Below are 12,372 nucleotides of genomic sequence, written 5' to 3' on the forward strand. Positions count from 1 at the left end.
GAACCCTCGAGCATCACGGGAAGTTCGTTACGAATAACGAACACCCGAACATTTTGGTGTTCGCTCATCTCTAGTAGAAACCTTTATATTTCAGCCAATGCGGTTTTTCTATATTAGAAGAAAAATTGCTTGGAGCTAGTAAGTCCCCTAAATTTTTGTTCTTTTTTGCGACAAACTTAACCCCTTCGCTTAATATTTCATCAGTTACATCATCCTGTCTGAGTACAGGTAAAAATTTGGAGAAAATTTTTCTAATATTATAAAAATCTCTACTGTAAGCTGTGGAAAAAACTAATCCTTTATTTTTCTTTTTTCTTTTATCACTAGATCTATCTGTAAGTAATTCTTCTCTTTTTCGTGTCTCCATTTTAGTACAAGTTTTATTCAATAAAGTCTGCCTATACCCTCTTTGATGTAATCTATTGTTAATCTCTGTTTTTGCTATATTGAATGTAGAACTGTCCGAACAAGATCTTTTTGCACGGATAAATTCTCCCATAGGGATAGCCTTTATGGTATGTTTGGGATGGCCACTACTTGCATGCAATATAGTGTTACCTGCTGTTTCCTTTCTGTACAGTTTAGTTCCGATACCTGTATTACAATTTCCTCTTAGGGTTAAATCCAAAAACGGCACCTCTTCCTTATTATATGTTACAGTGAATTGCAGATTAACAGAGTTGTTATTAATATATCTACTAAACTGATTAACTTGTTCATGACATTCGCCTTGTATCGCACCTTCATCCCAAATTATTATTACGTCATCAATATACCTAGCATACCACACCATGCGGCCAGCAAAAGGGTTATCATGACTGAATATAAAACAATCTTCCCACCAACTCATAAAAAGGTTGGCTTTATTTTTTGTAGTATATGATCTGTGATTAGATTGGAGTTCATGATCCTTTCTGTGAAACTTGTATCTTAGCTCACTTCTCCGTACCAAGTTCACCTAACAACCACAAAGATGTGGCATCATAAACTGCCCGTACAAATATGTGCATAGCAACATGAAAATCACCGAAGCAATAAATGATTAAAAGGGTTTTGCCACTAAAGTATGGGCACATTACTACAGTTTGAAAGAGGGTCTGACTTCCTGAACCCTCACCAATTCTTAGAAATAAAGGGCTTCTAAAATGTGTTACATTTCCCTGCACAACATGTGGACAGGAGTACCTTTGCTTCTTGTTTCTTTGTTCTCCTGATTGGCAGGCATCCTAGTGGTTGGACCCATATTGATCATAATATTATATGAATAGAATAACCCTGTAACATTTAGAGACCACCTTGAGGCCTTAGTCAGACAGGCGTTTTTTGCCGCGATTTGCTCATGCTCAGCGCTGAGCCAATCAGGGGGCAGGTCTGACTCACACCCCCTTCACACCCACTGCAGGCCGGCCGCACGGAACTCCGGCTGCCGGGAGCAGGTGAGTATATATATATTTTTTATTTTAACACTTTTCTGGATGAATTGCAGGGAAGGGCTTATATATTTAAGCCCTTCCCGACAATTCATCCCACACTCGCCCGCAGCGCATTGCTTTCAATGGAGCGGGCTGTATTGCCGGCTCCATTGAATGCAATGCGCTGGACAGCTCCGGCCCGTTTCTAATGAAACGCGGCTAGGAGCATTTTTTTGGGCGATTTTCGGGCACCGGTCACGCGATTTGCGGATGCGCATCCGTCATGCGATCCGCAAATCGCGCGAAAAAACGCCCGTCTGGCTAAGGCCTGAGTCTCAACCACAGCTATGTATTTAGGATCCATGTTTTTTAAATATAAAAAAGGCTCTGAAAATGTGATCAGTACTGTTCTATAGACTCCATATTTCTATATGTACAGTTGCAATTAAAGTCATTTACCCCTCGTTGCAATTTTGTTTTATTTGCCAAATGTAAAAACTTTTAGCTGTTCACAAAAAAAATAGCAAGAGCAATTTAAAAAGCTCAGTATAACTTGTATAACAAGATGTTTCTCCAAATTCAACACAAAATGTCACTTTTAATGGCTATTGAAATCTCAAAGTTGTTCAACCCCTAATGATACCCTTTTGCTGTTATGTATGACCTGCAAATGCAATGCATAGCCAGGCAACAGAGTCTGACAACATTCCTGAGGAATTTTAGCCCATTGCTCATAGGAAATCGCCTCCAGTACTCTAATATTCTTCAAGTCAGGCGACTGTGATGGTCCCTCCAGAATCATCAAGGGCCTCTTTTATAATTAAGCCTTGGTGGACTTTGAGGTATGCTTGCGATCATTGTTGAATGATCCAGCAATGCCCAAGCTTCCGCTTCCTCACTTAAGGCATGACATTTTATCCTAGGGTTTCCTGAAACTTCATTGAATCCTTCTTGGCCTGCACACGCTGCAGGTTTTTAGTGCTAGAAAATGTAAAGCAGCCCCAGAGCATCACCAAGCCACCACCATGTTTCATTGTAGGCAGGGTGTTCTTTTCAGTGTATGCTTCATTCTACCTCCTCCAGACATACCGCTGGTCCATAAGACCAAAAAGTTTCAGTTTTTTTTCATCACCCCACAGAACAGAACCCCAAAACTTCTGGGACTTATTTATATGGCTTTGAGCATATTGTAGCCAACGTTTTGACCACCTGTCTCCTCAGGAATAGGGTGGTAGCTAGAGATAGCTTCCTCTTTTTGCCACGTCCAGGTAATGTAGTCAGCGTTCTTTTAACTTAGAATTTATGAACTATGCTTTCAACTGCATCTCTAGGAATATTCAATGCCTTTGCTATCTTTTTGTATCCTTTACCTTGTTTGTGCAGGGCAATGATCCTTTAACTTATTGGATCACTCTCTTGACTTAGTCATATTTTTAACATGGATTCAAATTCTTTGTCCTGATAACGGCCATCAGGGAAAAGACATGCATGTTCGATAATCTGTAATTCCCGCTGACATCAGTTGCTTTGGCTGATTTTTATCCAGTATGCATGAGCTCCCTATGTTTGCATTATTGATCACCTAGAGTTCTGTCTCTTTTCTTCAGGTGAGGTTACTTTTAATGGATATTGAGCATATTAAGACATTTATCAGTGATGACATTGATAAATAGTATTACTCAAAAATGCCACATTTATAAAGAGTTCCAACAGTTACAACACAAAGAATATTTTACTGTATGAAAAAATGCATGTGGCTTCCCATTCACACCACAAGATTTATGGATTTATGTATCTTGCTTTCTTGTGCATACTGCAGCGCTGTGTAGTACAATATATACTGTAATCAGTGCAAGGCCTGGCTCACATGGGCAGACTTGATTTGCAGAGATACATGGGCGCCCGCATAGCAGCTTTTAGCATGCGGATATGATTTTTTTTTATTCCCTGGCATGCAGATTGCACATGCGGGAAAAAAAAACCCCGCAGCATGCTTTATTTTTCTGTGGATCGTGCAGGGACTGTTGTATTGAAGCCAATGGAATACGTCTCGTCTGCGGCACACCCACAACTGTCACTGCGGACATGCCGCGAATCCACAGGAAAGTAGGAGATTTTTAAAAAAAAAGAGACTGTGCTTGCGCTGGGCACGTCAGCCGTCGTGCCCAGGCATCTGATGTGCTGAAGAAAGAAGATCTTGTTTGCGACGGAGGAGACCCGCACTGGATCCAGAGAGGTAAGAAGCTGCCTTCTAATGTCCATTTCTGCGGGCAGGCACAGATTCCGCTGCGGGATTCAGCAGTGGAATCCGTGCGTGCCTATGTGAGCCAGGCCCAAGTGATATTGAGTTGTATTATCTGTATTTTCATAACATCAAAGTTTATGGTCAGCTTTTTATTTGTGGGTATTGCTAAAGTAAAGAGAAGTGTTATATCATGCCAGGAGAGATGCACGTTAATTGTGTTATTGTCGTTTAGATACTTTTTACAAGAAGATGGATGGACCTATCCAATCAGGTAAGTTTGGTAAAGAAAATGATCCTAATTAAGGGGATAGGCAAAAATACTACAGAGCGGGAGCCATTGTCCAAGGGACGGAGAAACACTTTTAGAAATCCTAGAATGGGGAAAATCCTTAATTGGACAATTGGACTGTGATATTAGTCAGTAAAAGGGATGATGTGGTTTATGGATCTGTCTGGACCTTTAATATATGAATTAGGGTGGCTTCACACGTGTTTTTTCTCGTACCTAGGTGCGCACCCATGTACGTGCAAAAACACTATGAATGCAGGTCCGTGCATTGCTTTCAATGGAACTGGCACCCCTGCATTCTTTTTCAGGGAAGGGCTTTACATATAAGCCCTTCCCTGAAAAAGAAAGATTTTAGTGTAAAAAAAATCCTGCGGGGATGAAGAACACATCTGCCACATGCAGCAGATGTTTCCTTCATCCCCGCTAGTTAAAAGAATTCCCTGCTGCTACATGTGCCACATCTGTGACAGATGCAGCAAAGGAATTCTTCAGTTCTCTACCGCAGCTGTCACACATGTCAGCTGCAGTAGAGGATTCTGCTGTCGGCAATTGATTTCAGGGAAGGGCTTTAAATATTAGCCCTTCCTTAAAAATCAAGTAAAAGTGGTTTAAAAAACAAACAAAAAAAAGATATTCACCTTGCTTCAGCTGCCGGGGCTCAGCAGCGTCCTTTCCTGCTGTCCCCTGAACTGTGGTGCTGATCTATCAACAGGTGGGGATTCACAGGCTGCTCTCCCCGAATGAATGACCCACAAAAATACACTCGTGTGAAGCCACCCATAGTTTTTAATTTAAAATTGTCCTTGTTCTGGTAGCTCTAATAAGTTTTTCCTTTCAGTAAGGGTGGTTTCACAACTACACTGGGAATTCCACTTCCCTGTTCCGTTTGGGGAGCAGGAAAGGAGAATCCTGATGGCCGAACGGTTCCAAAGGTGAGCAGAAACAAACAGCACTAGATGGACCCCATTGACTGTAATGGCTGCCCAGCTTTTGGATGAAAGAAAAAGCACTGCAATCACCACTTTTTTTCTGGTAGCAAAAGCCCAGGACCGGGGGCAGGTTAACCCGCTTGAGCAAGCAGTGGATCGTGTAATATATGAGCAAGCTGACAGCACAGCACACCATATTCAAGTGTTTTTTTTCTGGTATTTTCAGTTGTATCTGCGATGGAACCTCCAGCCGGAGTTTCCAACACAGATGTGAAACTTCCCTAATATAGTCTACTTCCTCTCCTCCCTTGTCACTTTAGGTTTTAATGCATTCTTATTCTTTCCTTTCTCAGTACTGCTGTTCAGATAGTTCTGTATCCTACTGTGTGATTTCTAACGAAAGGGGGGTGCAGCTGCAGAATGAATCATTGGAGAGCTTTTACTGCTGGAAGCTGACTACAGAGGAGGCTGTTTGTAGTCAGGTTCTGCTGGTTAACCACATAACTCTATATAGTTGTAAATACACTGAGAGCTTAAACAGGACTAAGGGGCGAAGTCAGACGAGCGTTTTTTTGCGCCCGCCTATGTGCGCAAGAAAAAGTGCGTCTGATAGAACCATTGGTTCCCTATGTAGTATTCACAAGTCCATCTTTTACAGGCACAAAATACTCGCACCTGCAAAAGATAGGATATCTATGCAGTGGCAAGGTCTGTGCTGCGGGGATGGAGGAATCCCCTGTCACAGCTGTCAGATACTACCTGTACCACGTGCCACACAAGAAAGGCAGTGGAAAATTAGGGAGGTAAACAAGTGTTTCCAGAGTAGGAAGGAGGAGTTTGGGTCCTTGGTGAACTGGGCCGACTTTGCTGTTGGTTACAGGGTCTACTGTACAGATGGGTTGCGTAAACTAGGGCCTGGAGGAGGAAAGGGGGTGGGGGCGGGGGCAACCTGAGAGATAGAGGAAGAGACAGTGATCTAGGACTAAGTAATGGAAGTGGGAGGGGTTAATACAGTTAGAACTGGCAGAACAGTTAGTAGGTATACAGGTAATATAACATAGGAAATAGTGACAACAATATAATAAATTTAAACTTGTCCTTCAAGAGAGAGTTTTATAAGGGAGCTACGAAAATACTAAACCTTAGGAAGACCAAGTTTGATCAGCTTAGTTATGCCCTTAACCTTACTGGGATAACGTTCTCAAAAAAAAAGAGTGCAAACAATAAATAGGAGATGTATATAAACATCCTAATTATTTACTGTGAGAGGATTATACTAGAGATGAGCGAACGTACTTGTCCGAGCTTGATACTCGTTCGAGTATTAGCGTGTTCGAGATGCTCGTTACTAGAGGCGAGTACCACGCGATGTTCGAGTTACTTTCACTTTCATCTCTGAGACGTTAGCACGCTTTTCTGGCCAATAGAAAGACAGGGAAGGCATTACAACTTCCCCCTGCGACGTTCAAGCCCTATACCACCCCCCTGCAGTGAGTGGCTGGCGAGATCAGGTGTCACCCGAGTATATAAATCGGCCCCTCCCACGGCTCGCCACAGATGCATTCTGACATAGCTCAGGGAAAGTGCTGCTGCTGGTGCTGCTGCTATAGGGAGAGCGTTAGGAGTTATTTTAGGCTTCAAGAACCCCAACGGTCCTTCTTAGGGCCACATCTGACTGTGTGCAGTGCTGTTGAGGCTGCTTTTAGCAGTGTTGCACAATTTTTTTTTTTTTTTGTATATCGGCCGTGCAGAGCATTGCGTCCGCAGTCTGCAGTCATTGTACAGAGTATAGAGGCAGTACTGGTGAGGCAGGGAAAGAGATATTCAGGCTATATACGCAGTGGGCTTTTTCCAAAAAATTGATCACGGTCATCCCGCCAGAGGGAAACAGTATACATAATATTATACGCTGCCTACAGTATTTATCTGCTGGGGGTTGTAGTCCTAATTAATATGCAGCTAAGCGTTAAAGCAGGCTTGCGCAAAATTGTTTCCTGGATCTGCTGTCTCTGTTACATCAGCGCAGTCATCCCGCCAGAGGGAAACAGTATACATAATATTATACGCTGCCTACAGTATCTATCTGCTGGGGGTTGTAGTCCTAATTAATACGCAGCTAAGCGTTACAGCAGGCTTGCGCAAAATTGTTTCCTGGATCTGCTGTCTCTGTTACATGATCGCCGTCATCCCGCCAGAGGGAAACAGTATACATAATATTATACGCTGCCTACAGTATCTGTCTGCTGTATCAGCTCAGCATTTAAAAAAAATAGAAGCAAAATACTTAAGGCCTACTACTGGCCTTTGGCCACTTGACTGCTTCTGCGCTGTGAATTCCACTAGCTCAGTCATACGCACCTACGTCTCACTACAGGCGTGCGCAAAATTGTTTCCTGGCTCTGCTGTGCGTTCCGTAAGGGAAGTCAGTCTCCAACCACAGGCCAATAAGCGGCACATTTAATTACAGCGTTCTGTTTCTGCACTACTGGTAATACAGCATGCTGAGGGGTAGGGGTAGGCCTAGAGGACGTGGACGAGGACGCGGAGGCCCAAGTCAGGGTGTGGGCACAGGCCGAGCTCCTGATCCAGGTGTATCGCAGCCGACTGCTGCGGGATTAGGAGAGAGGCACGTTTCTGGCGTCCCCACATTCATCTCACAATTAATGGGTCCACGCGGTAGACCTTTATTAGAAAATGAGCAGTGTGAGCAGGTCCTGTCGTGGATGGCAGAAAGTGCATCCAGCAATCTATCGACCACCCAGAGTTCTGCGCCGTCCACTACTGCAACTCTGAATCCTCTGGCTGCTGCTCCTCCTTCCTCCCAGCCTCCTCACTCCATTACAATGACACATTCTGAGGAGCAGGCAGACTCCCAGGAACTGTTCCCGGGCCCCTGCCCAGAATGGCCAGCAATGGTTCCTCTCCCACCGGAGGAGTTTGTCGTGACCGATGCCCAACCTTTGGAAAGTTCCCGGGGTCCGGGGGATGAGGCTGGGGACTTCCGGCAACTGTCTCAAGAGCTTTCAGTGGGTGAGGAGGACGATGACGATGAGACACAGTTGTCTATCACTCAGGTAGTAGTAATTGGAGTAAATCCGAGGGAGGAGCGCACAGAGGATTCGGAGGAAGAGCAGCAGGACGATGAGGTGACTGACCCCACCTGGTTTGCTACGCCTACTGAGGACAGGTCTTCAGAGGGGGAGGCAATGGCAGCAGCAGGGCAGGTTGGAAGAGGCAGTGCGGTGGCCAGGGGTAGAGGCAGGGCCAGACCGAATAATCCACCAACTGTTTCCCAAAGCACCCCCTCGCGCCATGCCACCCTGCAGAGGCCGAGGTGCTCAAAGGTCTGGCAGTTTTTCACTGAGTGCAGACGACCGACGAACAGTGGTGTGCAACCTTTGTCACGCCAAGATCAGCTGGGGAGACACCACCACCAGCCTCACCACCACCAGCATGCGTAGACATATGATGGCCAAGCACCCCACAAGGTGGGACGAAGGCCGTTCGCCGCCTCCAGTTTGCACCGCTGCCTCTCCCCCTGTGCCCCAACCTGCCACTGAGATCCAACCCCCCTCTCAGGACACAGGCACTACCGTCTCCTGGCCTGCACCCACACCCTCACCTCCGCTGTGCTCGGCCCCATCCACCAATGTCTCTCAGTGCACCGTCCAGCCGTCGCTAGCGCAAGTGTTGGAGCGTAAGTACGCCGCCACGCACCCGCACGCTCAAGCGTTAAACGTGCACATAGCCAAATTTATCAGCCTGGAGATGCTGCCGTATAGGGTTGTGGAAACGGAGGCTTTCAACGGTATGATGGCGGCGGCTGCCCCGTGCTACTCAGTTCCCAGTCGCCACTACTTTTCCCGATGTGCCGTCCCAGCCCTGCACGACCACGTCTCCCGCAACATTGTACGCGCCCTCACCAACGTGGTTACTGCCAAGGTCCACTTAACAACGGACACGTGGACAAGCACAGGCGGGCAGGGCCACTATATCTCCCTGACGGCACATTAGGTGAATTTAGTGGAGGCTGGGACAGAGTCAGAGCCTGGGACGGCTCACGTCCTACCCATCCCCAGAATTGCGGGCCCCAGCTTGGTGGTGGTATCTGCGGCGGTGTATGCTTCCTCCACTAAACCACTCTCCTCCTCCTCCTCCTACGCAACCTCTGTCTCGCAATCAAGATGTGTCAGCAGCAGCATGTCGCCAGCAGTCGGTGTCGCGCGGCGTGGCAGCACAGCGGTGGGCAAGCGTCAGCAGGCCGTGCTAAAACTACTCAGCTTAGGAGAGAAGAGGCACACGGCCCACGAACTGCTGCAGGGTCTGACAGAGCAGACCGACCGCTGGCTTGCGCCGCTGAGCCTCCAACCGGGCATGGTCGTGTGTGACAACAGCCGTAACCTGGTGGCGGCTCTGCAGCTCGGCAGCCTCACGCACGTGCCATGCCTGGCTCACGTCTTTAATTTGGTGGTTCAGCGCTTTCTGAAAAGCTACCCACGCTTGTCAAACCTGCTCGGAAAGGTGCGCCGGCTCTGCGCACATTTCCACAAGTCCCACACGGATGCTGCCACCCTGCGCACCCTGCAACATCGGTTTCATCTGCCAGTGCACCGACTGCTGTGCGACGTGCCCACACGGTGGAACTCTACGCTCCACATGTTGGCCAGGCTCTATGAGCAGCGTAGAGCCATAGTGGAATACCAACTCCAACATGGGCGGCGCAGTGGGAGTCAGCCTCCTCAATTCTTTACAGAAGAGTGGGCCTGGTTGGCAGACATCTGCCAGGTCCTTGGAAACTTTGAGGAGTCTACCCAGATGGTGAGCGGTGATGCTACAATCATTAGCGTTACCATTCCTCTGCTATGCCTCTTGAGAAGTTCCCTGCAAAGCATAAAGGCAGACGCTTTGCGCTCGGAAACAGAGGCGGGGGAAGACAGTATGTTGCTGGATAGTCAGAGCTCCCTCCTGTCTATATCTCAGCGCGTTGAGGAGGAGGAGCATGAGGAGGAGGAGGGGGAAGAGACAGCTTGGCCCACTGCTGAGGGTACCCATGCTGCTTGCCTGTCATCCTTTCAGCGTGTATGGCCTGAGGAGGAGGAGGAGGAGGAGGAGGATCCTGAAAGTGATCTTCTTAGTGAGGACAGCCATGTTTTGCGTACAGGTACCCTGGTACACATGGCTGACTTCATGTTAGGATGCCTTTCTCGTGACCCTCGCGTTACACGCATTCTGGCCACTACGGATTACTGGGTGTACAGACTGCTCGACCCACGGTATAAGGAGAACCTTTCCACTCTCATACCCGAAGAGGAAAGGGGTTCGAGAGTGATGCTATACCACAGGACCCTGGCGGACAAGCTGATGGTAAAATTCCCATCCGACAGCGCTAGTGGCAGAAGGCGCAGTTCCGAGGGCCAGGTAGCAGGGGAGGCGCGGAGATCAGGCAGCATGTACAGCACAGGCAGGGGAACACTCTCTAAGGCTGGCTCCCCACCAAGACTGTGTCACCGCTCCCCAGTCAAGGCTGAGTCGGCGGGAGCACTGTAAAAGGATGGTGAGGGAGTACGTAGCCGATCGCACGACCGTCCTCCGTGACGCCTCTGCCCCCTACAACTACTGGGTGTCGAAGCTGGGCACGTGGCCTGAACTCACGCTCTATGCCCTGGAGGTGCTTGCTTGTCCTGTGGCTAGCGTCTTGTCAGAGAGGGTGTTTAGTGTGGCTGGGGGAATCATCACAGATAAGCGTAGCCGCCTGTCAACCGACAGTGCCGACAGGCTTACACTCATCAAGATGAACAAAGCCTGGATTTCCCCAGACTTCTCTTCTCCACCAGCGGACAGCAGCGATACCTAAACAATACGTAGGCTGCCCCCGCGGATGGAAGCATTGTTCTCTATCCCCATCAAAAACGTGGACCTTTTAGCTTCATCAATCTGTGTATAATATTCATCCTCCTCCTCCTGCTCCTCCTCCTGAAACCTGACGTAATCACGCCGAACGGGCAATTTTTCTTAGGCCCACAAGGCTCAGTCATATAATTTTTTTAAACAATTTTTATACGTTTCAATGCTCATTAAAGCGTTGAAACTTTCACCTGAACCAATTTTTATTTTAACTGGTCTGCCTCCAGGCCTAGTTACAAATTAAGCCACATTAACCAAAGCGATTAATGGGTTTCACCTGCCCTCTTGGTTGGGCATGGGCAATTTTTCTGAGGTACATTAGTACTGTTGGTACACCAATTTTTTGGGGCCCTCGCCTACAGTGTAATCCAATTAATTTTTTGCCCACCTGCATTAAAGCTGACGTTACATCAGCTGTGCTGGGCACTGCAATGGGCTATATTTATGTACCGCTGGTGGGTTCCAGGGAGCCACCCATGCTATGGGTCCACAGGGCGTTGTGACTGCATGTGTCTACTTCTAAAGAACCCCAGTCTGACTGGGGCATGCAGTGTGGGCCGAAGCCCACCTGCATTTAACATGACATTACCTCAGCTGTGATGGGCAATGCAATGGGATATATTTATGTACCGCCAGTGGCTTCCTGGCACCCACCCATGCTGTGGGTCCACAGGGAGTTGTAACTGCATGTGTCCACTTCTAAAGAACCCCAGTCTAACTGGGGCATGCAGTGTGGGCCGAAGCCCAACTGCATTAAACATGACATTACCTCAGCTGTGATGGGCAATGCAATGGGATATATTTATGTACCGCCGGTGGCTTCCTGGCACCCACCCATGCTGTGGGTCCACAGGGAGTTGTAACTGCATGTGTCCACTTCTAAAGAACCCCTGTGTGACTGGGGCATGCAGTGTGGGCCGAAGCCCACCTGCATTTAATCGGACGTTAGCTCTGCTGTGATGGGCACTGCAATGGGATATTTTTATGTACAGCCGGTGGGTTCCAGGGAGCCACCCATGCTGTGGGTGCACACGGAATTCCCATTGCGGAGTTGTACCTGCCTGTGACTATTTATAAAAAACCGCGGTCTGACTGGGGCATGCAGACACCTTGACAGAATGAATCGTGTGTGTCACATAGGTTCCCCATTGCTATGCCCACGTGTGCAGCTCCTGATGGCGGTGGCACAGGATTATATTTCTCATTGCTTCTGTACAGCATTGTGGGCTATCGCCCCGCCCCTTTTAAAGAGGGTCGCTGCCTAGCCGTGCGAACCCTCTGCAGTGTGTGCCTGCGGTTCCTCCTCATGGCAGACGCACTTATAAATAGACATGAGGGTGGTGTGGCATGAGTGCAGCTCAAGGCTGCGCAGGGACACTTTGGTGTGCGCTGTGGACACTGTGTCGTGCGGGGGGGGGGGGGGGGGGGGGTAAGGGGGTGGGCAGCATGTAACCCAGGAGAAGTGGCAGCGGAGTGTCATGCGGGCAGTGATTGTGCTTTGTTGGAGGTAGTGTGGTGCTTAGCTAAGGTATGCATTGCTAATGAGGGCTTTTCAGAAGTAAAAGTTGTTGGGAGGGGGCCCACTCTTGCCAC

General features: G+C 48.0%; 1 protein-coding gene across 1 annotated transcript in view; it reads left to right on the plus strand.

Moving 5' to 3' along the window:
• The first annotated feature begins 462 nt into the window (after positions 1-462).
• The window catches only part of LOC136632218 (uncharacterized), a 33,822-nt gene continuing 21,912 nt past the window's right edge, over positions 463-12,372 (plus strand). The window contains exons 1-2 of the mRNA XM_066606951.1: positions 463-515; positions 3,890-3,928. Coding sequence (XP_066463048.1) covers positions 3,907-3,928 — 22 coding nt within the window. The 5' untranslated portion in view covers positions 463-515; positions 3,890-3,906. The remainder of the gene's footprint in view (positions 516-3,889; positions 3,929-12,372) is intronic.

Source organism: Eleutherodactylus coqui, chromosome 6, assembly GCF_035609145.1.
Source record: "Eleutherodactylus coqui strain aEleCoq1 chromosome 6, aEleCoq1.hap1, whole genome shotgun sequence".
In the NCBI taxonomy this organism is placed as follows: domain Eukaryota; kingdom Metazoa; phylum Chordata; class Amphibia; order Anura; family Eleutherodactylidae; genus Eleutherodactylus; species Eleutherodactylus coqui.